A 25856-nucleotide genomic window follows, 5' to 3' on the forward strand; every position below is an offset into this window, starting at 1 on the left:
AAGGCCACGAGCAGGTACGTAAAAGAATCACACAACGACTGTATCACCAAGTGGCCATCACTGGCATTTGTTAACACCTAACCCCTGTGCCTTGCTACATTTCTTTTTCCAGGACAACCAACCCCTTCATTATAAAAGAAAATGCAGACACTGGCTTAAAAAATGTATGTTGTGGGGACAGTTGACAGATTACTGCTCATGGAACTCAATTTTACAACCCCAGGTATCCCTGGCTCAAAGACAAACAGAGTTGATCAACCTTTTTTTGTCCTTGTACATCCATACCCAGGTGACCATGTTCAAGCAAGCAGAAAGTTGATTTAAACCTCATAATGACATCAGTTTTAAGCCATCATGTCTCTGATAAAAAAAAATTGGGCTGTAGTCCAACACGACTGAATTCTCCAGCCACTTTGGGCAAGGGGAGAGGAGACACAGAACCCACCTTTGGAGCCTACAGAAGCTGGCAATGGCACGGGGAGCTCGCTTTGCTGCCACAACCTGACTCCTGAAATAGCGTATTTACATTTAGGTATCTTGGACACACATAGGGGCACCCCTCAGATATTAAATATGCTCCTTCCTAATGTTACAGGGGCTAATAGTTATAGCGGGTTGCAAAGCATATCAATCAATGCCATGACTAGTGAATTACCTACTGGTGTCTCTGATATGTTACTGCAGAGATTACACTTCATGCATCACCACATTCGTTTCTTTCACATCACACATGAGCCTGTCTTGTCACTGCCCAATTGCCTTCTTTTGGACAGCTTAACTGATGTACTATAACAATGAACCTTAGTGAGCAAACTTAATAGTACAGGAGCAGTGGGAAAAGATGAGAGGTTGAAGCCCGAGTCCAGTGGGTGTGTCAGAACAGCCTGCAAGGTTTCCAACAATAAACCTGAAGGTGTAATTAATGCACGTTATAACATTGTGCAAGCACAAAAATGCATTCGCCATTGTGTCCTTTCTTCTCCCCTCGTACTGCTCTGTTACCAAACCTTCTCTTTGGACAGCCATTGGGATGCTGACCATGTATCCGGTAGTTGAGATGTAGTGGCCAAAAGGGGAGGAGGGCCAGGAGGCACATGAAGGGAGAAAGCCCCAGTTTCAACTCTGAAAACATAAACAAAAACCAGAACACCCTGGAAGAGATGTAAGTTGGGTGTGGTTGACTCCAGAGAGAAGACTCGGATGAAGACGTGCCTCCCTGGTTCCACGTGACGCCAAAAGTTACTGAACAAATGAGAGTGTCTTAATCACCATGAAGAAGGTTCCACATTTTCAACCCTCTTTAGAAGGCAACAGAATCCAAGACACCGAAGGCATTAGCTACCAGCCTTTATGGTCCACACACATACATCTGAGCCTACTGCCACTGCCAAGACCAGGGTTCTCGAGGAGGGGGCTGGAACGTGCCACACCACGAACAGTGTGGGGGAACTGTATTTCAAAACACAGTGTGACACCTTCTTCTCTCCTTCTACACTGTTCTGCGCTGTTTCCGAGCGGTCCGTGTGCACACATACTACGCATGTCAAAGACGTGCCTAATCCATGAGGATGTCCTAAAACGGCTAGAAATCCTCACTTGTCTCTGAGGTCCAACACGCATGGTAATCACGCATCAATGGCTTTTCAGGAGAAACTTTTCAATCTGTGAAATCTAGTTCCTTTGCACGGAACTCTAGTTTTTGAAGAGCAGGAGGTAGAAATGCTACCTGCTCTGATGAGTGTAGAACTTGCTTAAAAAAACCCAACAGATGGATGCAAACAAGAAATGAAAAAAAAAAAAAAAAAAGAAAAAGAAAACCCGACAAAAGAGATTATTCTCAATATAGAGAATAAATCTGAATTCATCTCTAGAACTAAAAAAGTGCCATTTCAAAAGCATCACTAAGCTTTTCAACAGAACAACTTACAGTGATAGAAAAGTATACCTTCCATTGGCTAAACAAAAGCCTTCAAGAAAATTCATCTGTGGTTCCAAACGGGCAGTGCTTGATCAGATTGAAACGGTCCTTGAGTCCAAGTAGCACTGCTGTCTCCTACTCCGAGAGCGTGAGGGGGAGGGGCGGGGCGGGGCGGGGCGGGGGGGGGGGTGTTCCTCGGCTACTGCTCAGCCTCAGCCTACCTCACATGTCTTCATTCTGGCATCCACAAGCAACCCCTTCAGCTTCTACAAAGGTCCCTCCTTGGACCTCCTCCAGCCTTTTCTCTGGTTTGTCTATGCTTGTTTTGGATGGCCCACATGCTTCCTGATGGGCCAGAGTATCCCAGTGGACAGCCCCCGCCCCTGGGCCCCGACATCTCCGCGGAGCGGTGCCTGCCAGGTCAGGAACACTTACCTTGAGCAAGGGGCTGGAGGGGAAGGGCAGGCTGCCCTGGCTGAATCGTAAGGAGGCCTTGGCGCTGTAAAGACAGGAGGTGCTGCTGCTGGAGCTGCTGCATCTGGAGGAGCTGCTGCTGAAAAGCCAACTGCTGGGTAGCCACCTGCTGCTGCTGCAAGAGATCAGGGAGAAAGACGATGAGATGTGGCCGCTTCCCAAGGAAGGTTCAGAGGAGGGACCGTTTCAAAACACGTCACCGTCAAACACCAACAATGGTGGCCGGGGGGTCTAGTGGAGGGCTCCGGGTCAGGGCTCGTGTGACGGGGACAAGACAGAGCACATCGGAAGAGAGCTGGAGGGGGGGCATGGGGAGGGCGGCTGGACGTACTTGCCCTCCGCAGCCAGCGGCACAAAAAAATAACTCTTCCATCAAGTCAGCTTTTCCTACAGTTTGAAAGGCCTGAGCGTTTCTAGTCGAGATGTGAACTTCCAGACTTTGAAACGTTTAGTGATTCATGCCACAGAGAAATGGAAGGTGCCATTCCAGTCTGGAGGGATTTGAACCCTGAACCTCGGAGAGTACACAGAAGAACTAGCTGCCTTCCTCTTGCCTGCACTGGGAGCTTTTAACTACTCTGTTTATCACTCCTGACATAAATAAATGAGAAAAAATCAGACCTTTGAAGAAGAAAAACTTCATCTAATATTGTTAATTAGCCATGACAAACGATGAAATAACATTGTAAATCTTTCATAGAAACAGCCACTAGATTTTAATTACACACATTCATAATTTAGCAAACAACATCGTACTCAACTGTGAGTGTTTAATGTGAAGGACACTTTAAGCTTCAGATGCCTTAACTTGGCTTTAGTTTCAGAAACCCCCAGGTCAGTTGGCCTGTCCTGCTTCCCCACCCGCTTTGTTCTTGAAAAGAAGGGGCTTTACGGTATGATAAATATCTTTTTGTTGATTGGACAATGACAGGAGGAAAACTTTTGTTGTGTAAAACATCAATACATCATTCCTGTGTTTAGCAGGCCTCGCTCCAGCCAAAAAAAATTAATGTAGATTTCCTCAGTAATTATCTGAGTGATAGAAAGATAATACATGCAGTAGTACAATAAATAGAAGGAAATTATCTAATATCCTTAATCTGCTAGGAATCAAATCGAGGTGGAGGTCTTAGCCACATTATGGCTAACAGTTATGAAAGGAGAATTAACCCTTGCCAAACTGCAGACCCTCCAAAAAAAGTAAAAAAAAAAAAAGCGTTTAAAAAAAAACCCACAAGATTCGTTTTCCTAATTCTGAGTATCATTCAAAACATCAGGAAGACCTCTGCAACTAAAAGGGACTGTTCAAGCCTTTCAGAGCTTCTAATAACTATACTTTACAAACAACTGCATTCACTTAACCTAACACATGACCTTGATCTGATACAGCCATAAAATGGTACGTGTATCAAGACCTTCTGATGCCAAGTTCAAAGGAAGAGAAAAATGGTGGTTTCCTTTCGGTCTCCGTGCAGTTTATTTTACAGTAAAAACCATCATTCTCCTATTAGCAACCAATTTCAGACTTACTACCATGCCACTGAGAAAGTTAATTGAGTTTCACTCCAAAAAACAAATTCTATACCACTAACAACAAAAATTTAAATAAATTTAAATGAAAAGCCAGTGTTTTCATTTTAAGAACAGCATGCATAAAATGATCCAATTGTTTTCACCCCTTCCCATGTTATCACATTAATGTAAAACCCAATGATAGTTATATTCATGTCAAAGTGATTTTTTCACTTCCTCAACAAATATTAATTCATGACACTTAAAAAGAAGAAGAAGAAGAAGGAAGGAAGAGAAAAAAAAAAAAAACCAACATGGGTACAATAAAAGATCGGGGAACCAGCTCTTCTTGAAGTAGAAAAGAATGGAGAGGGGGTGCTGGAGTTTGGGGAGGGTGTTTCCTGTCTTACTGTAAATGAAATGTTTAAAAATTTTGTATTTATATAAAATGACTGATGGCTTTTCTGTTGTCTCTGTGGCCATCCCTAGGAAAAGCTCATGAAAGCTGTCCACGTTTGAAAAGCCAGGATATGAAAGTATACAAGGCCCATTGTCCAAAGAAAGAATTTAAAAGCAATGCTGGTTGCCAAACTGTGCTCCCCACCCAGTTACCAAACACAGGATACGAGCCCGTTTGTTTACTTCTCACAATTGAATGCATACAAAAAAGGTCTCCGTGCAGTCCCCTGGACAGGTCAGTAGTCAGTGTTAAAATGCTCAAATGCCCTGATAAACCTTGCATTTCAGATCCCCTCCCTAGAGCCGCAGTCAAAGGTCTGTTTTCCTTTCTTCGGCTCCTCCCGGCTGCCCTAACATAAACTGTCATAACTGCCCGGACAAACGGCCCTTTTAAAACAATCAACTTAGCCTCCCTCACCCGCACAGGATGGGATCTTTGTTTGTAGCTCCACTGCAAATTAATTCTGCCTTCAATTTTCCACACCCGTTCTGTCAAATATTAATGAGCAGTCACTTCAATAGCTGGATGGGGCTACAGAAGACCTATCCCCTAAGAAGGTCTTAGAGCCAGCTCAACGGGGAGCCTAACTTTCCCAAGGAAACATCTCAAGGCAACTTGAGAAACAAGTTGAGTGAAGGTACATTGTTCTGGCTGAGGATCAAGTGTCTTACCAGAGGGGTAATGAAAAAATGGGGTGGGGGGCAGACGATTCAAAATTATGAGCCATTAATGACTGGGGATTCAGTAAATTAATACACTTGTTCCATCTGTCAACATCCAAGTTCAAACCTTGTTAAAATCAGAACCACCAGTCCACATCATGAAATTGCTACCATGTGACTCTATTTCGTCCTAGCACAAAAGGACCACCACCTGCATGATAATTTCAGAAGCCTATCCCCCTTACCTCGGGAAAATAAGGATCTCTTAATCACGGTTACAGAAGCTCTCAGCCAAACCCACTAGCACAAGGAACAGAGAATGGGATCCAAGGGGACCTGCCCGCTGGTCTGCCTACCCCTCAGGATGTGAAGGCAACCTATCTCTTGGGTCGTCACCTTTGCCTTGGAAGTGGATGACAGAACGTGACCACAGCAAACCTCAAGTCCTAGAGATGCTAAAAGGCTACTCTAATGTCTCGCCTTCTCCTTGTTTGGATACAAAATACTCCCTTCCCAAACTCAGATACCACCATCATCTTTGTGTGCCAAGATGCCCCCTTTCTGACAGCAGCAATTTGGGAGAGTTAACTTTTATCCTTCCTTCTGCCGTGTAACTTTCCCCTTCACGTTTCTTTATCTGCCCTCTGAGCTCGTCTGAACTTTCATGTTCTCTCAGCGTGCAGACGTGCCTTCCAAACTCTGTCTAACAGACCAAATAAGAGGTTAATAAGAAGTGGCAACAGAAAGAAAAAACACAATCCCTGGTAACTGATAAGAATGACAGTGGCAGCCCTTTTTTGTTTGTCTTCAAATATAGAGTTAAAGATCTTTAAAAAACTAAATTTTGATGCCTTTGAAAAGAAAGAAGCACAAAATAACAACAGGGGGTTATTGCCTGCGAGCCACAGGGGAGAAACTCCATAATTCTTATTCTCCCTTTTGAAGGCTGTTAGAAATCTGATTCAAAAAAGCAACAGCAGAAGGGGAAACCTCTTGAGGCTGTAACCATTTCCTGTGATCATGCATAATGTGCTTCAAAAGTGGGTTTTTACCAATTCTGTTGATCAATTGCACCTCCTTCATAGCCCTTCTTTTTTCTGCTGTGTTTACATCTGATGTGACTCAATGACAAGCACTGTCTGAGACTGTGAAACAGGCCTGTCATGTTGATTTATGGGCGCATCAAACCACAACTTGTCCAAACTGAAGCTCGCAGTTCATTAATTAGAGAGTTGTGACTTTGAAGTCAGCTTTCAGACTGTGGTTTTTAACATTTGGCTTAATTTATATGCTCTTGAATGTGGATCTCTAAGGAAAAAACTGAAATTCCCTTCTTGTCTTTGAACTTCTTTTGACCGCACAATAATCATTTCTTTGTCCAGAGTGATGCCTGCAATCCCAGAGTCATTAACGCGCATTGAACTGCCACTGATGAGTAAGCCCTACTGAATTAGAAAAACAGCCAGCAAAACAAAGCTGAGAGCCTTCTGCACAGTGATATCTCACAATTACATGCCTTCCCTCCCTGTGCCATTTCCATTTTAATTACTGTTAGTCCTTTAGATTTACATTTTAGACACTTTTTAATCTGTTCCCTTTTTTATTACAGCAGCACTCGGGGGCGCGCCACTGTACTTAAGGGTGGTGTCAGCATTTTCCTGAAAGCACCTCCTCCCCTTCACCCCAAAACTGGCCTGACTCTGCGGGGGTTGCCATCCAGGCTGCTGCACGGGACTCCAGCGAGAACGCTTGGCGGGGCATGGATTAAGCACCCAGTGTACGCGGAGGGAGGAGCCAGCGCAGGGAGATGGTCTGGGCCCTTCCCGCTGGGGAACAGGAGCGCCGCCCCTGTCCACGGTCGCAGGAGGGGCAGGGCCCTGGAGAGTCCTGAGCCAGGCTCCTTCCAAACGAATGACGAGCGGATGCCTGCTTGGGGCTGGAGAGGAAGCCGTTTAAGGGGGCTGGGGGCTGTTTCTCAAACTACAGACCGGGGCATTCTGAGAACACTCAAAAGGACAGTGCTCCCGGCCACGGTAAAAACAGGAGCAGCTAAGTGACATCGGGTAACTGAAATCAGGAGAAAGAAGGCATGGTCACGCCCTCACACGCACCGATGCTCCCCCCGGGGGACTGGTCTAGACCGACATGGGCCCGTACAAGACGTGACATATGGATACCCTCTCTGGGCGGGCCTTACAGCTTCCGGAGCTGAAGTGGTCACCCAACTGGTTGGAGGGGCCTGGTGCCACAACTGTGTGCTCTTCCCAAGCGCCCGGCCCACGGAAGCCATCATCACACACTGGGTTTTGTCAGGGACGCCCAAATCATCCAAGCTCAGAAGAGTCGTCCTATCTTACACCTGCCTTGAGCGATTAGCATACATGCCTAACTTGGGAGAAAAGGTGAACACAGAGATAGCGTTTACTGTTGGTCGAACTCTTCTGGTTTGTCCAGCCTCACAAGAGAGGATTCTGGCAAAAGGAAGGGCCGTCCCCGCACACCCAAGCTGGCTGGACTGGAGAAAACCTCAAGCGTGTGTCTGAGGATACCTGTGCTGAACGCAGGTGCATCTCGGCCTGCTGTTCGGCCTGCGTGTGGGCGGAGCCCCGAAGGCCCGGCCCACTGTCCTGCTTCCCAGTGCTCACCACAGTACCCCTGCCTTGGGACGATCAAACGGGGGACAGCCCCCAAGCAGAACCCAGCAAACTCTCAGAGAAAAACGGGACCATCGCTCTTGGTCTGAGAGCTGCGGACCCAGAGCTCAGTTGTGCAATCATTTAAGAGATGAATGACAGTTTAATAGCCACTAGATAGTCCTCTGGGATCTGTGGTTTGAAAGTAAAATATGTATTGTCGGTACCTCTTTAGGCTGTTTTCCAGCATGTTGTTGTTGTAAAAGTTGAAGCTGCAACTGTTCCTGTTGTTTTTTATAAAACTCTTGAAGCTGCTGCTACAAAGGAAAGAGAGGACGGTAAGTAACAGAGGGTAGCGCCAACCCACTGTCCCTTTTCGGTGCCATACACAACTGCGATTTGAAAAATAGCATCCTTTTATCTGTAATGGCCTGACCTTTAGTTTGAGACTCGACCATAAATTTCAGCACACCCTGACTATTCTTGGCATTACTGTCTGAAAAGTAATCTCCAAAATGAACTGATGAAAAACATACCATTTTCTGCACAAACTAATTAAAATAAGGGAAGGGATGACCTTTGATGGGACAACAAAATCCAGTGCCCTTGCTGAGGGAGTTTGGGCATGCTCTATCGTGAAAAGTGCTCCTGCTTTCTGAAGGGTGGGGCAGTGCAGGGTGGTAGGGTGGTGAGCGTCTGCATCGACAGTGTGGGGAGATTGCTCTGCCTCCGGTCCCTACCGTCTCACCCCAGCCACTTCTGTCACTCTAGTTCTGAATCGTGTCTCTTTGGTTCAGGGGTCCGGGAAGTCTGAACATGAGGTCCCTGTGGCACGTGGCGGCCAGAAGTTCATTTCCGCATATCCGCATACATGAAAGAAGGAAAGTGAACTCTGCACCTTAAAAGTAACCAACTCCGGGATGTCTCTTGATGTTTAAAAGAAAAATTCTGTGAGCCTCTGAGTTGAAATGGGGACTTCAAGAGCTGTCACATTTCAACCTGCTCCGAACACGCTCCCCATTTCGCTTTGATTCACACCATTTAGAAGCCTCTGGGCTCACCAAATAAAAGAGCGTAAAGCCACATAAGCCTAAAAGATCTTATTTCTACCAAGTCCAATTACAGCCCTAATCTCAGTCCATCGGGTACTCCCCAGACCCAAACCACAGTCACTTGGGCAGGACCCCTCCCTTGCTGGGATGCAAACCACATCGAATACTCAGGGGCCTGCTGAGTGTCCTGCCCCAGCCTCCCGCCCTGTCTCTCTTCAGTGGGCAAAGGAGCGGATCAGGTGCGGGGGACAGTGAGTAGAGTCGCCGGCCCTGGGAGGAGGAGGATGGATGGTTACCTGTTGGAGCATGAGGGCCTGCTGTTGCTGGAGGAGGACCTGGAGCTGCTGAGGGCTCAGCACTTGTTGCTGGAGGATCTGCTGCATTTGCTGGGGAGTGATAACTTGAGGTGTCATCATAGCCACTGACACGGGAACCTAGAACGTTAATGAAGGGTAAATAGGAAGCTAGGAAATCGCGCCCACGCAGCACTCAGTCTTCCGGGGTCAGCGGCAGACCATCGCGAGTCTGCTTGGAGAACTGACCAACGGCCCCCGCGCAACATCCTTATCCAGAGGGGATGCAGCAACGAATCCTATTTCATCACTTACGGAGTTTACGTGAAATAAAGAAAAACAAAAGAAGCCCTCGCAGCACTGACAGGTGCGCAGCCAGTCTTGCAGGCAGACAAGGAGTAAAGACCTAACAAATGCTATCCAGAGTTAGGTAGCAACGCTCTGGATTTCTTAGGAAGCAGGACTCTTCGGTGGCAATTAGCTCTAGGGAGTTTAATGCAAACTCGAGTTGTGTTTTAGGGAACAAGGCAAATGGGAACCAGTACCTTCTCCGCAGTAGCTACTCTGATCCACTTCTTCCGTGGACAGTGATCTTTAAAGGACAATCAATGAATGCTTGGTCTTGTGGGTGACTGAACCCTGGGCGCACCTCGCGAACTTCAACGCAGACCTTTCCTAAGATGTCTTTTACCATTCCTTATTCACCCAGCACACAGATGTCTCCATTCTTTCATATTACGCGTGATACCATTAAAAGCTGCTTTCCATGACATTTCAGTGACAAACAGCTACAGTGATGAACTTGATAGCATTTCATATTTGCAACTGTTAACACGTTTCTGCACGGGCATCTTTGCAAGGAACCTGCACACTGTATCTGAAAGGATGATGTCTTGTTCAGATAAAACACTGACATTAAAATGACAGGCTGTCTTGGCCAAGGTTACACAAATTGTATTCAAGCGGATACCTAATGACAATGCTATGAATTCTGCAAGCTTTCTAGAATGTAATTTAGCTATTCAAAATAATCACTGCACTTGTGTTTAATTTGCAGACTACATGAGAACCATTTTGTCAGTCCCCGTAATACAAGAAGACTATTGCATGAAAAATCGCCCCCCCCCCAAATAAAAAGATAAGGAAAGGGGAAAAAATAACAATGAAAGAAAAGACAAAACCTGTATGTCTTCTAACAGTAATATTTAAGCATCTTACTTTTCTTTGGTTTCTAATCAAACATGTGACAGCAAGAAGCTAGAAGCAGTAAAGGATATACTTTGTTAAAAAGGATCTCCTGTCATCTCATGTATTACAATAAAAGGTAATAACATGTTTTGCACTTTGCCTGTGTGCCACTTAAAAAAAAAATCCGGCAGACAATAGCTGATCAGAAGATAAAAGAATTAAAAAATCTTTCAGGGGAGCAGTAAGCAAAAGGGAGAAATGCAGTATTAATTTTGTGTAACATAATGTCTTAATATGCAGTTTATCTTGACTTTTTCACATGATTTGTCCTGTCATTTGCATAGCGAGCTCTCATTCCTAATTTCACAGTCATTATGCACTGATGTCCCGATTTCTCAGCATCACTAATTTTGATGAACTAAAAATGGTTCCTGAAGGTCAGATTCATGTACAGTGAACAAGCTGCACTGTTGTTGTGGGCATGTTTTGTGTGGGGAGATGTTTATGTGCAAGTTTCGCATTGTTTGGAAAACACCGGCTAGAACATCTGAAAAATTTCATTAACCTAACTCTGGAAGGTCATCACCGAATTCTTCCCATTGCAGTGGCCTTTTAAGTGTAGATGTAGATACATTGTAATTTAAAACAGATGGGCATGTCTGACTATTTTTATATGCAAAAAGGGACAGATGTATATGAATGGATAAATTATCCTTTTAAAAAGATACTTCGCAGCACGAAATATCACCAATGATTAGAACAGTGAACTTGCATTCAATCTAGGGCAAACACAAGAAGGCATTATCAAAACATCTAACCATCTATAAATTAATTCCAATCAGTCTACTTCGTCTTCACACACAAGAAACTTTTAAAGTTTTTCAAAATGTATGGGGTGCCAATCGCTATCTTTCGAGCTGCTAAAGCCAACATATCACAATAGAAGTTTACTTTTCCTTGAGAGTTGCATCATCATACAAGGAGGTTTGATTAAGCAAACAAAAGAACCATGTTTAAGGTTTCTTTTTTCTTCTGCGTTTCTTGGATGACGTACAATATAAATATTCTTGAGCCAAATTTCTGATGGTGATGAACAGGAAAACAGACAGGAATAGGGTGGTGTAAGATTTAAATGGGTGATGAACACGAAATTAACAGTTGTAACAGAAGTCATCATAATCTCTTGGTCACAATTTTTTAAAAAGAACTATGGAAAGTCTATGTCTGAGAGGGGAACAAGGGGACTTTTGGAGGTGATGGAAATGCCATCTATCTTGACTGTGGAGGTAGTTTCACTGAGTGTACACAACGGCTCAAACTCTTCCAACTGTACCCTTAAACCAAGCGATCTTCTTGTATGTAAATTATACTTAAATAAAATCAATTTTAAAAGTTAAAAAAAGGACTGGCGTATACAGATATTTTGAAACCCTTGCATATGGCCAATAGTTAAATGTGCTTCTCCCAGGGTTAGTTATTCAACCTAAATAACTGAACAGTTACTGAAGAATACAATGTTACTGTCTTGTTACTAAACATTACAATGAACTTGACCCTCCTCTTCTTTTTCCCTTTGGACATTTTGATGGAGGTGCTGGTGAGTAATAAGATGCTCAAGCAGCAGGCACAGTCCAAGGAGGGAGAGAGGCAAGAAGCCTGAATAATCCTCCCGCCTGGCACAGGGTCTATGAATAACCAGGAGTGGGCTATTATATGCTGATGGCCTCAACTTTGCTTTTACTATCTGAAACCACATTTTCACACCAGTTTGCTTGTAAGCCTCCAAAGTGGGCCTGAGCTTAATTTATAAATGTGATAAAACTGAGATTTCCCCAGTTTCTGCTCCAACGTGTCTTGAAAATGGGTTATGGAAGGTTTTAACAAACATATCCAAATGGACCAGAAACCAGCCTGGGTAGGAGAGGGGGAAAAAAAAAAAATCTGAGCACAGTTTAAGGTTTTAAATAGTTAAGAAAGAGAGCCTACACATATCCACTCTCTTAACTCCCAATGTCCAACTTTTTCATGTAGCTAGTCCCTACTAATACTAGGAATCAAAGGGCATGCAGTACCAGCGAGAGGCTATTATAGTCCACACTTTATTGCCCATTACTACTGAGGTCATTAGCGGCAAGAGTGATCGTACCGGTCTTAACCTATTGATCACTGTAACTACTATCATTTAATCCTGTGTTGAATGTCTGGAAAGCAGCTAAAGGCACACAAGAGAGAGTGCTTTAGCACTGAGAAATATGGCCAAAGCTTAGAAATTACGCCGTGATTCATAAAATCTAGCCAGTGGTTTAAATCAATAGTATTTAAAACAGTCATGTGAGTTCTTAACTACGGTGCTCAACTATTCATGGGCCCCTCTCTGAGACTATTTAGTCAAAACTAAACTTTATTTTTTCCAGATTATATGCCATCTACCTTACCCTCCTTGAGATTAAAAACAACAATAACAACAACAACAACAACAATAAATTCTGATGTTTTCCTGTGCTACGGGGCTCACACCTGAAGTGGGTGTTTCAACTAATTCTTGATTTCCTTCTCCAATGACAATTTAAAGATAGTGAAAAAAAAATTTATATGTCTGATGCTGTAACTACCTTAACTGTTTGAGAATATAGAAATGAGTGTGTTTTATGAGTTAACAATGAATCATAGAAGGCAATTTATGAAGAACTAGAATGATTCTGTCTAGCTGCCTTCAGGGATCAGAAATTCAAATTAAACTTCTGGCAGACATTTAAAGAATGCTAGCATACAAAACTGAATTTAAAAAAAAAACACACACAGTTAACACTCTTTCGTTGAGTTGCAAGAGGAAATCGTGAATTAAAAAAAAAAACACAACACAGACACTGCATGATACACTGTTGACTGATAACATTTGGGTGTGGCTGGTCCCAGGTGCACGTGAACTGGTGGGAATGGCAGAAATTCAGCTGTGCTTGGCCCTCTCTCTGAACGCTGCTAGTAGGGACCTGCTACTACCTTAATACCAGTAACTGGGAAAATGTCGAGTGCACTCCCAAGTGCTGGTAGAAGCCCATACAGTGCTGTATCAATTCTGCCTGCCACAGTTTTCTTTTGCTTCCAGTTGACTTTCTATCATCCGCAGGCCTGAAGACTATTAAAATAATAGGCCTTATTAGTGCCCTTTATTCCCGAAGGGGAGAGGTAGGTGACAGGGTGGGGAAAAACATCTAAAAAAGCAAACAAACAAACAAAAACACCCATAGAAACAATACTCATTGCTAATCTAAGAGACAATTGGAGGAATTGGGTGGGAGAGGAGATGACACGAAAAACACGCTATCATTTTTTTTCTTTCTCTTTACACTCACTCACGTTAACTCTCAGTAAACACTGCCCAGTGTAAACACATACATTTTGTCATCAGCGTCTTCTCCTAGTTGCTAAGTGTACAAATAATAAAACTGAGAAGACAGAAAAATTTAAGTCCTATTTTACTTCCATTAATCTGGATTAATAAATTAGAAACTACTTTTAATCTCTGTTATTCACCACGCATATTTCCCAGGAAACCCGATAACCTTCCAGACTTCAGGCATGGGATGATAACTGGACCAGGTCAGACAGCGTTAACTAGTTCATCAAATAACAAGAGCAAAACAAATTAAATTAGAAGGGTCCAGAAGAGCAAAACCCAACCAAACAAAGAAAATAGCTCTATTAAAAAAAAAACCAAAAACCAAAACCCAAAAAAACTAAACCAAAACAACAGAAACAAAAACAAAAAACCTACACTAAATTTCCTATAACCTATAGAAGCTAACCTGTGTAAAAAAAAAAAAGAAAAGAAGTACCACTTCATGAATACCATCACCCCTGTGAAAGACAATAGTGTTCAGAATTAATAAGCCAATGGAAACAACTGATACATTGGCAAACAAAAAAGTTAGGAAGCTTCTATCTATTCCCCAAGGTATCCAGAAAGAAAGAAGGGGGTGGGGAACAAAACCAAACAAAACACATTCGCCTAGACACCATGCAAGGTAGCTGTATCATGGAGGAAAGAAAATACATTTCTGACATAATATTTCAGTCTTCAGAAAATTAAAAAAAAAAAAAAAAGCCTGCTATTCATGTGGAAAGTATAATTCTGTTTCATTATGGAATTCTGCTTTTTTGTATAACTCTTTTAGACTTAGCTATTTTGCCACAATACTGTACAAAGCATTAAGGCAGGTAATGGTTATTATATTAATGCAAAATCATCTAAGTAGTCAGTCATTAGCATAACTGTTCTCTCAGTAACAATACAACCACCTATTAAAATTTTAGAAAAAAAAAAGACCTCTTTAAAATGCAATTAGCATTTCATTTTTTATCATTTTGTTTATTACATTCTATCAAGAAAGGCTATCTTTCTTTCAGGAAGAATTGTATGGCCAAGACTTGCCTGCCAATCAGGACTTATTTCAGGTTATCATCCCTAATAAGCAATCTCTGGCAAAGCTCTCCAAGCTCTTCTTTTGTCTTTAAATTTTCAAAAGTGGCAGAAATTCATATTTGTTTACAGCAGAGGCATTAGTGGAACCTCAACTGCTCTCCTGTAACATTTCTCATGCATATACTCCACTAAGAGCCAGCATAATTGTTTTAGCTCTAATAAATATCAGCTTCATTTGCATAAAAATGTAAAGTTTACATAAATTAAATCGCTTCTCCCATTAGCGCCTGTTAAATACAGGAAACAATGGAAGCTACACATGAAAATAATTATCCAATAAGCACTCATCTTTTCAACTTAGCAACAGTTATTATTATTATTTAAATCAAGAGAAAATGCCTCTTCTTTCCTCCCTCAATCTTTCTCCTGTAGGAGGGATGGCAAACAATGTACGTGGTGTACGTGGATCAAAGCTGCTATGACATTTTATATTAACAACAACAACAAAAATCATTTTTAAGTGCTGCAAATAGGAGGAGGGGAGAACTCTTCCAAGAAGAAACCCCAGTGAAGATTCTATCCACAGTTCTCTTTAGCTCTTGAGAAGAAAAGGCAGAGGCCATGGCTTAGTAAGTCCTCTTAAAATCAAGCATTATTCAAAAATAGTGAGAAGAGATAGCAACTGTACCACTGCTATCTGAGACACACACAGGATGCACATAAAGGAAAACAACTTGTAGACAGTTATGGATCTAGGGATACTGTTCAGTGAAGAAAACTAAAACGTTTACCTTTTGTCCACAAAAGAATTTTCTAAGACCAAGAATTAAATTTGCAAACATGTTTTTCCCCCCACATTGTGAGATGGAGGGGGAGGGCTGTCCTTGGATTTTAACATGCAGATAGGCCAAAATTAGCTCAGTCCAAAGTTTTGTAAGGTCTGACTTGCTGTGCAATCACCCCTTTGAGAAACTGAAGTTTCTCAAATTGTGCAGGTTCTCATACCTGTTTCCAACACCTGCACCTTCTACATCAGTTAAGCCAAGGGGTGCAAATTAGATTCTAATGAGAAAACATCAGTTGCTTCTTTGACAATCTCACCATTCACTGATATATTTCTAATGAAGACAAAGCCTACCCAAAGCTCCTTATATGTTAAAGGTCAAAATGTGTTCAAAAATGCCTAGTAAAATCAAGGCAAATGGGAAAATCCGTGAGGACTCGCCTCATGAAGTGGTATGACAATTAGAGTAATTGTACAAAAAAAAAAAAAGGAAAGAGAGAAAGAAAAGAAAAAAGAAAAATCTTCAGGAAAAAGTGAAAGAAATTAAGCTGCCACAACTGTAACAGGTTAGATGAAAAAAATCAAAATTTAATGTATTCTCCCCTGTGTCATCTTGTTTTGTCAAGACATCAAATAGAATTGGGAAGTACAAAATAACAAGCCCTTGAGAAATCACAGCAGCCGACCTTTTTGATGTTGTTGATTTACCTTGTTCTCAGTTATTTGAACAATGATGTTTCAGATTTAAGGGCAAGATAAAGCTTAAAAATTAAAACATGATACCAAGGTATTCTTAAAAAGTGCACCATAACATTTAGCTTGCATCTTCATTGATTAGCTGCTTTTAACCAGGTTTGAAAATGAGGTACAATGCACGTATTCAATATTCATTTTTCCTTGTTCCAAATTAATTTTTCTTCAAACAAACTGCCAGGTTGGAAGAGGGACTCAGAGACTATTCCTACAGCCCTAAAGTAGAGGCCCAGTTTAGCTCTTTCCAGATAATTCAAGTCCCTACAGTGTGCAGACGATCGTCCAACATGCACCTGAATTTTCTTTTTTTAATGAAAAATAAATAAATAAATAAATAAAGCTGAATGTAGATTGCCATGTACGAGGAGGGAAAAAATAAAAGGTATTTGTACACTGAGAAATGACTAAAACCAATGTCCAGAAATACCATGCTGCTTCCAAGAAAAGAAACCTTGCAGCAAACAAAAACACATTTAGCTTAGGGAGTTAGGACTATCCCCAAATCTAGCCATGCAGGTATACATAAAACTGCACTCCTTCTCTGCCCCAAAAGATCCACAGCTCATCAGCAACATCATTCCCAACCTCATATGAAATATTATGTACAAAGGTATATAAAATCAATATATGACAAGATAGCGTTCTCAAATTTTTATAAGTAGACAGCTTCCAAAAATTTTAGTAGTTAAAAACATCTGATTTGAAGACTCTCAAAGTAAATAACTTGGTATTTACAAGCACTAGTAGAATTTGTAAAACCAGGACTAGTTAATAGCTGCTTAATGATTATTACTCCTTGGCAAAGAATTCATAGCTTAGCACGTAACACACACAGATGCAATTTACGTATTTATTTATTCCAACCTTCTCTAGTCAACTGTTGCTGCCTTATCCCTTGCTTATAAGTCAAAGAACTACCAGAAGTGGATTCTAACTGGCTATGATATTTGACCAGTTACCAGGAGCCTTAGTGTTAAGTTTCTCTTTAGTGATGTTCCTCTACAACTAGACCACATAATAAAATAAATCCCTCCACCCTTCTTTTTTGCCAATTCAAATTTTACTCAAATTTTAGCTCAAGCTGAGAAGCTGGTCACAATATTCTCTCCTGATTATCTCAGAAACATAGCAACTCTAAGACACTTCTGCCACATTAGCCAAGATAAATCTGGAATTTCATTGTTTTTAATTAATCTGGATTTTAATTTCACTGTATCTTACAATTGTGTGGAGGCTGTCTGAAAAGTTGCAGAACTGGTCAGTGTCATGAAAGAGTTTATCTTTCAAGTGACAGCTTCTGACAGCGTGCAAACACAAGGCAGCAATGGTGAGGGTTTTGTTTTTAAGGTACATTTAACTGCAAACAACAACAAAAAAATTCAAACCAACCATTCCTATCATAAGCTTTCTGGTGATTTATGGTTTACCAACTGAGCAAGGTTACGCAACACTGCATGCCTTTAGAAGCATTATTTCAGCTAGTTGAGATTTAATTAAGATCACAGACTCTAAAATCCCTGTCAAATGAAAATGCAGAGAAGACAATACACTATATAACCTCATGCAGAATGTTTCCATTCCATCCTCTGGAAAAATATGAGTTAATCCGCGTTTCTATGGCTGCAGACAAAAGTTCACTAATTTTGTTTTCTTTTGACACCTGGGTTGTTTTCTATTGTATGTCATGAGATCATTCCCTTCCAGGGAGGGAAGAAGAAAATCGAGAGTGAAACATGTTGCAGAAAACGCACTTGACATTACCATCCGACATTATCATAGCTTACCTATGATGTCATCACATTTTCATACCATCAACCCATGATTAGGAAAGTTTCATTTTAATGAAATAAATTTATTTAAAAACACAACACAAATAGGAAGCCTACCTTTCCTGAATTACTCAGATTAAAAAACTGACAGGTTAGGCTTCTCGTTTCCTTAACTGACCAACTTTTTATCAGCTGAACTGCACATAGGAGTAGGAAAGAAAGTTCTTAGGGTAAACAGGAGAATATAAAGCCCCTTGCTTTCATTCTAAGCATAGTCCTGGGGGAGGGGGTGTGGAACAACAACAACAAAAAAAATCCCCACAAATTTCTAGATTTCTTCTTATGTATGGATACTGACCCATTTTCTTAAAGAAAAAAAAAAATCATGTGTTTTTATTTGCATCATCTTAATATTTAGTTGCTTATCTCATGCCTTAGAAATGACAGGTGCTTGCAGTCTCGCTCTTGACAGGCCACTACACAAATAACTGTCTTGCCTGAAAGGGCTAATGCAGTACTAATGAACAATAAATCAACTTTGATTATCAAGTGTCAGCCCAATCCGTTTTCAGTTCAACTCTATCACATCCCAGAGTAAGTCAGCCACTGTCTCTGGGTAGGCAGTCTGTATTTTGGTTTCATTTTTACACACTTTTCACTGAAATGTGTCAGGCAGCTACAAAGAATCACATAAAATAGAAGTAGACATTTTTTCAATTTATGCGAAGGGTATTCAGAATGTGCTTCTGTCTTCATTTGGTTTACTTAGTGTTAAGTCCTAACATCCAAGAACGCTTTGCATTCTTTCAAACAACAGTAACAGCAACACATCAAATCCTAAACTAGAATCTCAATGGGATCATGTTTGAGGTCTTTGACAATGACATGCTAGCTTGAACACTTTACCACATAACCATCTCTGACTGCACATACACATTCCTCTTAGAAAATCTTTTACAAACAAACGAACAAAAAAGCAACACTGGGCCACTTATAAAATAAAAAACTTCACTTGATTTAAAGTAAAAAAATTATATATATATATATATATATATATATATATATATATATATATATATATATATATTTTGGCTTCTTTAACACTGACTTCCTAATGATAAAATAAATGCAACTTATTTTTTTCTTAGGAGGATTAGTCATTGATAGTATGATTCACATTTCCTGTTATCAGGCTTAATTTTTCCCCCAAATGTGTCACTTTCAGAATGTTGGAATCTATGGAAATTAGGTGATTTGCATTTTTAAATTGGCTTGATTAGAACATTTGGTCTGTGTGGACAAGAATATAAAATTATTATATTTTCCTTATAACTGGTAGGCCTTGAAGGAGTTAATCCCAAAGAGGAAGAGTCTATATGTACTTTGCTCTAAAACTTTACCACCTACTTCCTAAAGGCCCCCTCCTTCCCATCACGACTCCCGGGGGGCGGCGGAAGTCTCCTTTCCACTGACCGTCTTTCAGGCAGTTTTGACAGTTGAGTTAGTTACATTCAGAGCCCGGGAAGATTGGAGTACCCCGTGGCAATTCTTCAGCCGGCTGCACGTCCTAACCCAAACCCTGCTCCCTACTTAATTAATCGGCAAAGTAATGCACCAGACGCCAGAGACTCCCCAACCTGCCCCAGTGTCCCTTAGTTCGCCTGCCTGTTTTGGTGTGGGGCTTTATTCCTCCCCCCTCCCCCTCTTTGCTGTGTGTGAACTCCTTGAATTTGAACAGCTAAGCTGAAAATAGCCTAGACAGATATAGAAACAAAACTATCAGAAGCAAAGAAACATCCACACGGGTTACACTGAGATGGAAGGCTCCTTGTATATTTCACACGCTCTGAAAGTGACATAAATCACACCCCAGATACGTCCCCGAATGGAGTGATGGCGAGGGCTTTACCAAAGTGGCTGCGTGAAGGCCAGACCAGCAGAAAATGAATCGCAAACGAAAAAGAGAGCGAGAGCGCGAGAGCAACACACAAGCAGGACTTCCTCCAACTCTCCAGTACACCCCACCCATGAACATTTAAAAAAAAAAAAAAAAAAGGGAGAGAGAGAGAGAGAAAGGGGGGGAAAGCCTCTCTCTCTCCAGGACCCACAGGCCTGTAGCTCCTTCATCCCACCTCTTCACTCCCTCCCCCGCCTCCACTTCCAGAGCGCAACTCCCACCCAAGTTGGTAAACAGCAATTGTTGTTATTATTTTTTAAAAAGACTCAACTTGGAAACCCTCTGGCGCTCCAGCCTTCCCCAGCGAGGCCCCAGGAAGCTGGCACCGCGGAGCCCGGGGAAGGAGGGCAGAACGGCAAAGATCAATCATAGGGACCAACCTGACACTCTCCATGTAGCCGCCAGGCGCGCGGAGCCGGCTCGGGGCGCCCGCGCGGGCCGGGCGTGGGGTCCGGCGGCCTCGGCGTGCAGGCGGACTGCACGCGCGCAGGGGCGCTCCGGCTCGCGGGCTGACAAGACGCGCCGCGCCGCGCCCACCCGCCCCGCCCTGCTCCACCAATCACAACCCGCCTCTAAACACCCCGCGCCGCGCCGCGCCGCGCCCCACACAATGGGCTCCGCGGCCCGCTCCCCGCGCCCGCGCGCCCCGGCCCCCTCCGCGCGGCAGGTGAAATCACGCTCCGGCGAAATCCTGCTTTTGTCTCTAGAGCAACTCCTCTTAATTGCTGTTAACCCTTTGACCTGCCTCCGGCTGACGTCTGGGAAGCCCGGCGCGGCGCGCATCTCTCCCGCCGGCCGGGGCTGCGGGTTTGGGGCTTGGGGCTGGGTTGCGTGCTTGGTTCGTCTTGGAAACTGACAAAGAGTTGTCCCAACCTTTCGGAGGACCCCGAGAGGCAGAGGAGGGGAGCCGGCGCGCCCCGCGCACCCCTCGATTGCTCCGAGCAACTGTTCAGAATCGGAAGGGGATGCGGGGCTCCAAGGCAGCGCAGAGAAGCGCTTTCCTCGAAAACGGCCTCTGCTGAGAACTTTCGCTTCAGGACGAGGGTTTCACCAAGCCTCGGCCTCCCCCCACCTCAACCCCCCCCCAACCGCTCCCCACCTCCTTTCTTTCCAAGAGTCGGGCTCGCCAAAGCGTGCTTGTGCGCGCGGAGGAAAACTAACCCGACACGGGGCTTGAAATAAATAACAACCGAACGTGCCTCGTCGCTGAACCGAGCTACTTCCCCTCTAGAACGACAGCTGCTCGAGAAGGCATCTGCTCCAAGTTCGCTAAGAAATAATTCTTTAAATTCCTTTTTTATTTATACAACAACAGCAACAACAAAAGCTACTCTCAGTAAGCACTTGAAGAGGACCTCTATCAGAAATATTCACTGCTCTTTAATGCTATTTAAAGCTGAGTATGGTGTTAAAAAAAAAAGTCACCAATATGCTAAACTTTGTTGGCTCAACTGGCAAGATCTGAATGCCAGGTTAATCCAATCATTTTCGGCAGCATTTATCATCTTTAAATTTAGAGAGAAACTTCTTGGCCTATACTTAAAAAAAAAAAAATCTCAAACGTTTTTATTTATTATTTTTTTCAAAAACAGGAAAACTAGTGACCCCAGGGATTACCTATTCTCCCTCAATTAAAAAACAAAAAACAAAAAGACCACAAATCCTAACGGGGCAGTACCAGGAGTTTTACTTGCACGTGTTTTTCCATTTGAAGCGTTTAATGCAGGTAACTACAAACCAGGAAGTATATTGATAATATTTCCAATCAAGCAAATGCCTGAATCTCAATAAGGTCAGCGGGGGCGCAGAAAATTCCCCCATCAATCTGGCTGCAAAAGAGACAAAAGCTTCAGTTGACTGTCAACTTATGATCCGATGTTAAATGGGTGCACGGCAGGTCACTCTCCACCCTAAAGTGTTTTTGTGTCAGACAACAAATTTATTAATGGCATTTTTCAGGTCACAAAAAATGTGACCCCACCCTCTCATGAATATTCAATGGAGGACTGAGGGTGTTCCTTTTTGGGGAGAAGGGCCCTAAATCTGCCAGAATGTACCTGGAATCAGGAGACTTCTGACTCTTAAAGAGACAAGACACTCTTCCGGGAGGGACTGCCAGAGCCCCCAAAAACAGGAAATAAAAATATAGGAAGTTCCCTTCAACCAATGCACAGTGAGAAAGTGGAAATGGTCATTTCAGAATACACTTGATTGTTTTCAAAGGTATTCAAATTAACTTGAGATATGATATCTGTGGACAAAATGGGGTGCAACTCTGTATAGGCAATTCATGTTTTTCAAAGACGAGTTCTTGGTGAAGCATCCATAAAACTCAGGCATGCTTTTACAAGTTGGACTAACTCCTTTGCAGGTCAGTGTTTATCAGCTAAGTCTCCGAAGCATCAGAACAAATAACAAACAAACAAGCAAACAACAAACATTACAGACGCTTATGAGCCAGCCTGTGGAGACAGCCTTACACAAAATAATTAGAGAGTGACGCAAGGCGCTGGTTACACAAGCACTAAATTGCACAGCGGTGGCTTTGAGCACCATGGGACCACAGAGAAGGGGGAGATCAGCGTGAGCAGGAGAGGTCTGGGAAGGCCCCTTGGGGAGGTGGTGTTTAAAGGACTGATGGTTTGGATTGTCGGGGAGGGGGTGGTGGTGGTGTGACGGTTTGGAGAGGGAAGTAATTTAGCAAGCTAACTCAGAGGCCACCTGGAGCCTTCCCACCCTCTCTCCAAACATGACATGGTGACTCACGTACTACTTCTAGGTAAGGAAATGTAGCATCGGTGATAAACCTGGAGAAGCTGTGTATATGCCCAGGCCATTTTCATTTGATTCGGGACTCTCTCAGGATCCCTTTCCTTGTGGTCCTGTCAACCTGTGCTGTTTCTGGGATTCGGTGAGAACTAAAATCTTGCACTGCTGGAGCACAATTGAAAATGTTAAAACCTATGGTTAAAACTTAGAAGACTCAGTTAATATCACTGATTCATTACCAAGAGGGCCAGGTAGCTTTGGAGAAGGCTAGGTCAGAAAGCAATTCCTCTCACTCCCAAACAGCAGCATCTGTATTGTGGGAGCTTTAGAAACAGGGTCTCTTTTAATTGTCCTAACTTGAAAAGAAACGGCAATTCCCACTTCACAGAGGACAAAACTAAGGTTCAGAAAGCCAACTGTGATTTTTTTTTTTCACCCTCTAAGAATCAAACATACCTAACTAAGCACTGAGGTCCACAAGGGGAAGCAGATATAGAAACAAACTTTCAGAAAAAGAATGGCCATGATAGCTTAAAATGAATACCTGGGGGGGGGGGGAGCTAATGTTAAAGGAAGAGTGAAGGAAATGCTAAATACCATACTTAAAAATATTTTTGATGCCCACATCCTAACACCCACAACAGATACAGCCCTTGTTCAAACACCACATATTAAGAAACCTGTCAGTTGCTAAATGAGTCCATTGTGCAGCTGGCTGTGTACTTAAGAATAGATTACTATGATCCCACACCAAACTCTAACCACCAAATAACACACCTGGGACTAAAATCATGTATTATACTTGGTTCTGCTGAGCCTTAGCCTTGAATGCAGGAAAAAGTGAAAGGTTTTACTGCCCATTCAGAGCCCTGAATGGAGAGAAGATGCATTAAATGAAGAATCAGAAGGAGCGTGTTGTCAGTACATTATTCCTACATGCTGATAAATGGCATGGCAGGGAAGGAGACACCGGCCATGGTTCCTGGCCCACGTGGTCCTCAGCTCCAGCTGAGGTCCTGCCTTGCCAGAAGCTGCTTGAAAATAACCAAGGAATGGACACGTGAATGGACACTGGCTCCCATATATCCAGCAACAGTGAGAGTGGGAGACCTCCTCAGATACAGTCAGTTATGGTGCCAGGTTCTCATGGGTAACTACTGCGACTTCTGTTGCCAGAAAGTTCATCTGCCAGACTGAGTGAAATAAAAATTGATGAACAGTTTGATGGGTTGAAAAATCAACTGTGTGACCAGAGGCCAAGATGGTAATTCAATTGCCCATCTTTTTCCAAACAACGCTTGCATTAACACTTCCTCTCTCTTTTCCAAATAATTTAGGGGAGTACCCAAAACTGGTATTCTGAAATGAAGGAACTTAAAGAAACGTGACCGAGTGACTGTTGCTACAGAGAAAATGGTGAATCCCTCACCGTAGTAACAGCCTTGATGACCTGCCCAGGGAAGTGAGTCCCTCCAGAGGGAGTCCTGCTTTATTTAGTCTTTCTGAGGCCTCCAAAGACCGCCAACCAGCTGCCAATTACAGGTACTAAATTGTAACACCAAGGCCTGAATACTGAGATTTGGGCACTTGTCTCCAAGGAACCACAGCTCCTTCTTGATTTAAGTGCTTTTACTTAAAAACATAAATTAATACATCATCTATCTACAGGGAGCTAAGGCAGTCAGCTCCGTGTCGATACCGTTTATGTCGCGCTTAAGTCTATGCTGACCATACAGGTCATTATGTCTTTTAAGATTTTATTTATTTTATTTCAGAGAATGTGAGCAAGCATGAGCGGGGGTGGGGGGGAGACAAGAAGACACTCTGCTAAGCAGGGAGCCTGACATGGGGCTCGATCCCAGGACCCTGAGATCATGACCCGAGCAGAAGGAAGATGCTTAACCGACTGAGCCACCCAGGTGCCCCTAAATATGTTGCTTTTGGTCTGTGCCTGCGTGACCAGGGGAAAGGACTATGCGTTCCTACTGTTCCATAGGAGTTTAAATTTCTCTTTTTGACGCCTTCTACACTGTCAGGACCATCTTCATTTAATGCAACATTTTATAATGCCAGCGCTCCTGGTTAATTTATATATACACAATTACATGTCAACATTCCTGTGACTTAGGAACATGATGAGGAAATAAGCTATGGAAAACATTTACCCCCCCCCCCAACCTTCCTCATTCTAAATATCAAGACACTCAGAAAACAAAATCATATGTAATCACCAGTAAACAAAATCTTACACAGAAAGAAAAATGGCTACATCCGGTCCTAAGTCTGCATCTCATGGACTGTAACAAATTATTCTCTCTCATTTACGATAAAACTATAATCCCTTGTTTTAATAAAATGTAAAATGTGTTAGTGGACGGCTTCTGCCATAAGGTGAGAACAGATTACATGGAAATGTGCAAAGTTCTCAAAAGGTACATGTTTGGGGGCAGGAAAGCGTTTCCCAAAGAGCTTCGTCCTTTGGGTATCAGGAAGAACGAATCGTTAGACCATCAAGTGTGAGTCCGTATTTCCTCTCCAAAGAGTAACAGCGTTCCTGGCACACCCCCACGCAAACCCTCGGATTTAAGCGTAACAAGAACTGGATCAGCGAAGGGACAAGAATAGATGGCTCTGGGGGCATGAAATGACATTTGAATATTTTTTTGAACGTTTAATTATGGAGAAATCGCTGAAAATCTGATAACGGCAACTGGCCACCTTTATTTAGTAAAGTCAGCTTTTCCGGAGACGTGGGGCGTGCAGCAGGCCTGGAAAGAGGCAGAGGGAACGTGTCGCATCTCGCCCTCCGAAGGAGGCTCACAGGTCTCCCTCCCACTGCAACGCCACCCTCCTGTGACCCTAGGTTGACACACCCTCCTAGCAAAACCTTCTTTACGCCTGCCCTCTGCTGGTAAGCCTGCCAGGATTAGGAAATTTTGACTACCTCCATTTATTCAAAAGACAACTTTTCAAAGCTGGAGAGAAATGAACTGTTAACTGGAATATATAAATTAAGACACTTAAAAAACTGGGGGAGGGGCCAGGGCCGGTGAAATATGGCACTTTTAATGTAAAAATGCACATTCGTCTCGTCGATTGCCGGCCGGATCACAGCCTAGAAGTGCCAAACTCTACATTTTAGCTTGCCTAAGAGAACAACCTGTATTACTGTCGGGCATCTTGCCTTCTCTTTTGCTCCTTCTCCGGGG

At 42.9% G+C, this 25856-nt stretch overlaps 1 protein-coding gene across 16 annotated transcripts in view; it reads right to left on the reverse strand.

Moving 5' to 3' along the window:
• FOXP1 (forkhead box P1) overlaps positions 1 to 25856 on the reverse strand; it is a 453072-nt gene that overhangs the window by 85471 nt on the left and 341745 nt on the right. For 15 of the 16 annotated variants that reach the window (XM_059161502.1, XM_059161504.1, XM_059161503.1 and 12 more), the window contains 3 exons: positions 9008 to 9145; positions 7887 to 7976; positions 2354 to 2507 (listed from right to left, as the gene is read on the reverse strand). In XM_059161502.1, coding sequence (XP_059017485.1) covers positions 2354 to 2507; positions 7887 to 7976; positions 9008 to 9145 — 382 coding nt within the window. The remainder of the gene's footprint in view (positions 1 to 2353; positions 2508 to 7886; positions 7977 to 9007; positions 9146 to 25856) is intronic. The other variant, XM_059161492.1, reaches the window with a different exon arrangement.

The sequence above is a fragment of the Mustela lutreola genome, chromosome 2 (assembly GCF_030435805.1).
Source record: "Mustela lutreola isolate mMusLut2 chromosome 2, mMusLut2.pri, whole genome shotgun sequence".
In the NCBI taxonomy this organism is placed as follows: domain Eukaryota; kingdom Metazoa; phylum Chordata; class Mammalia; order Carnivora; family Mustelidae; genus Mustela; species Mustela lutreola.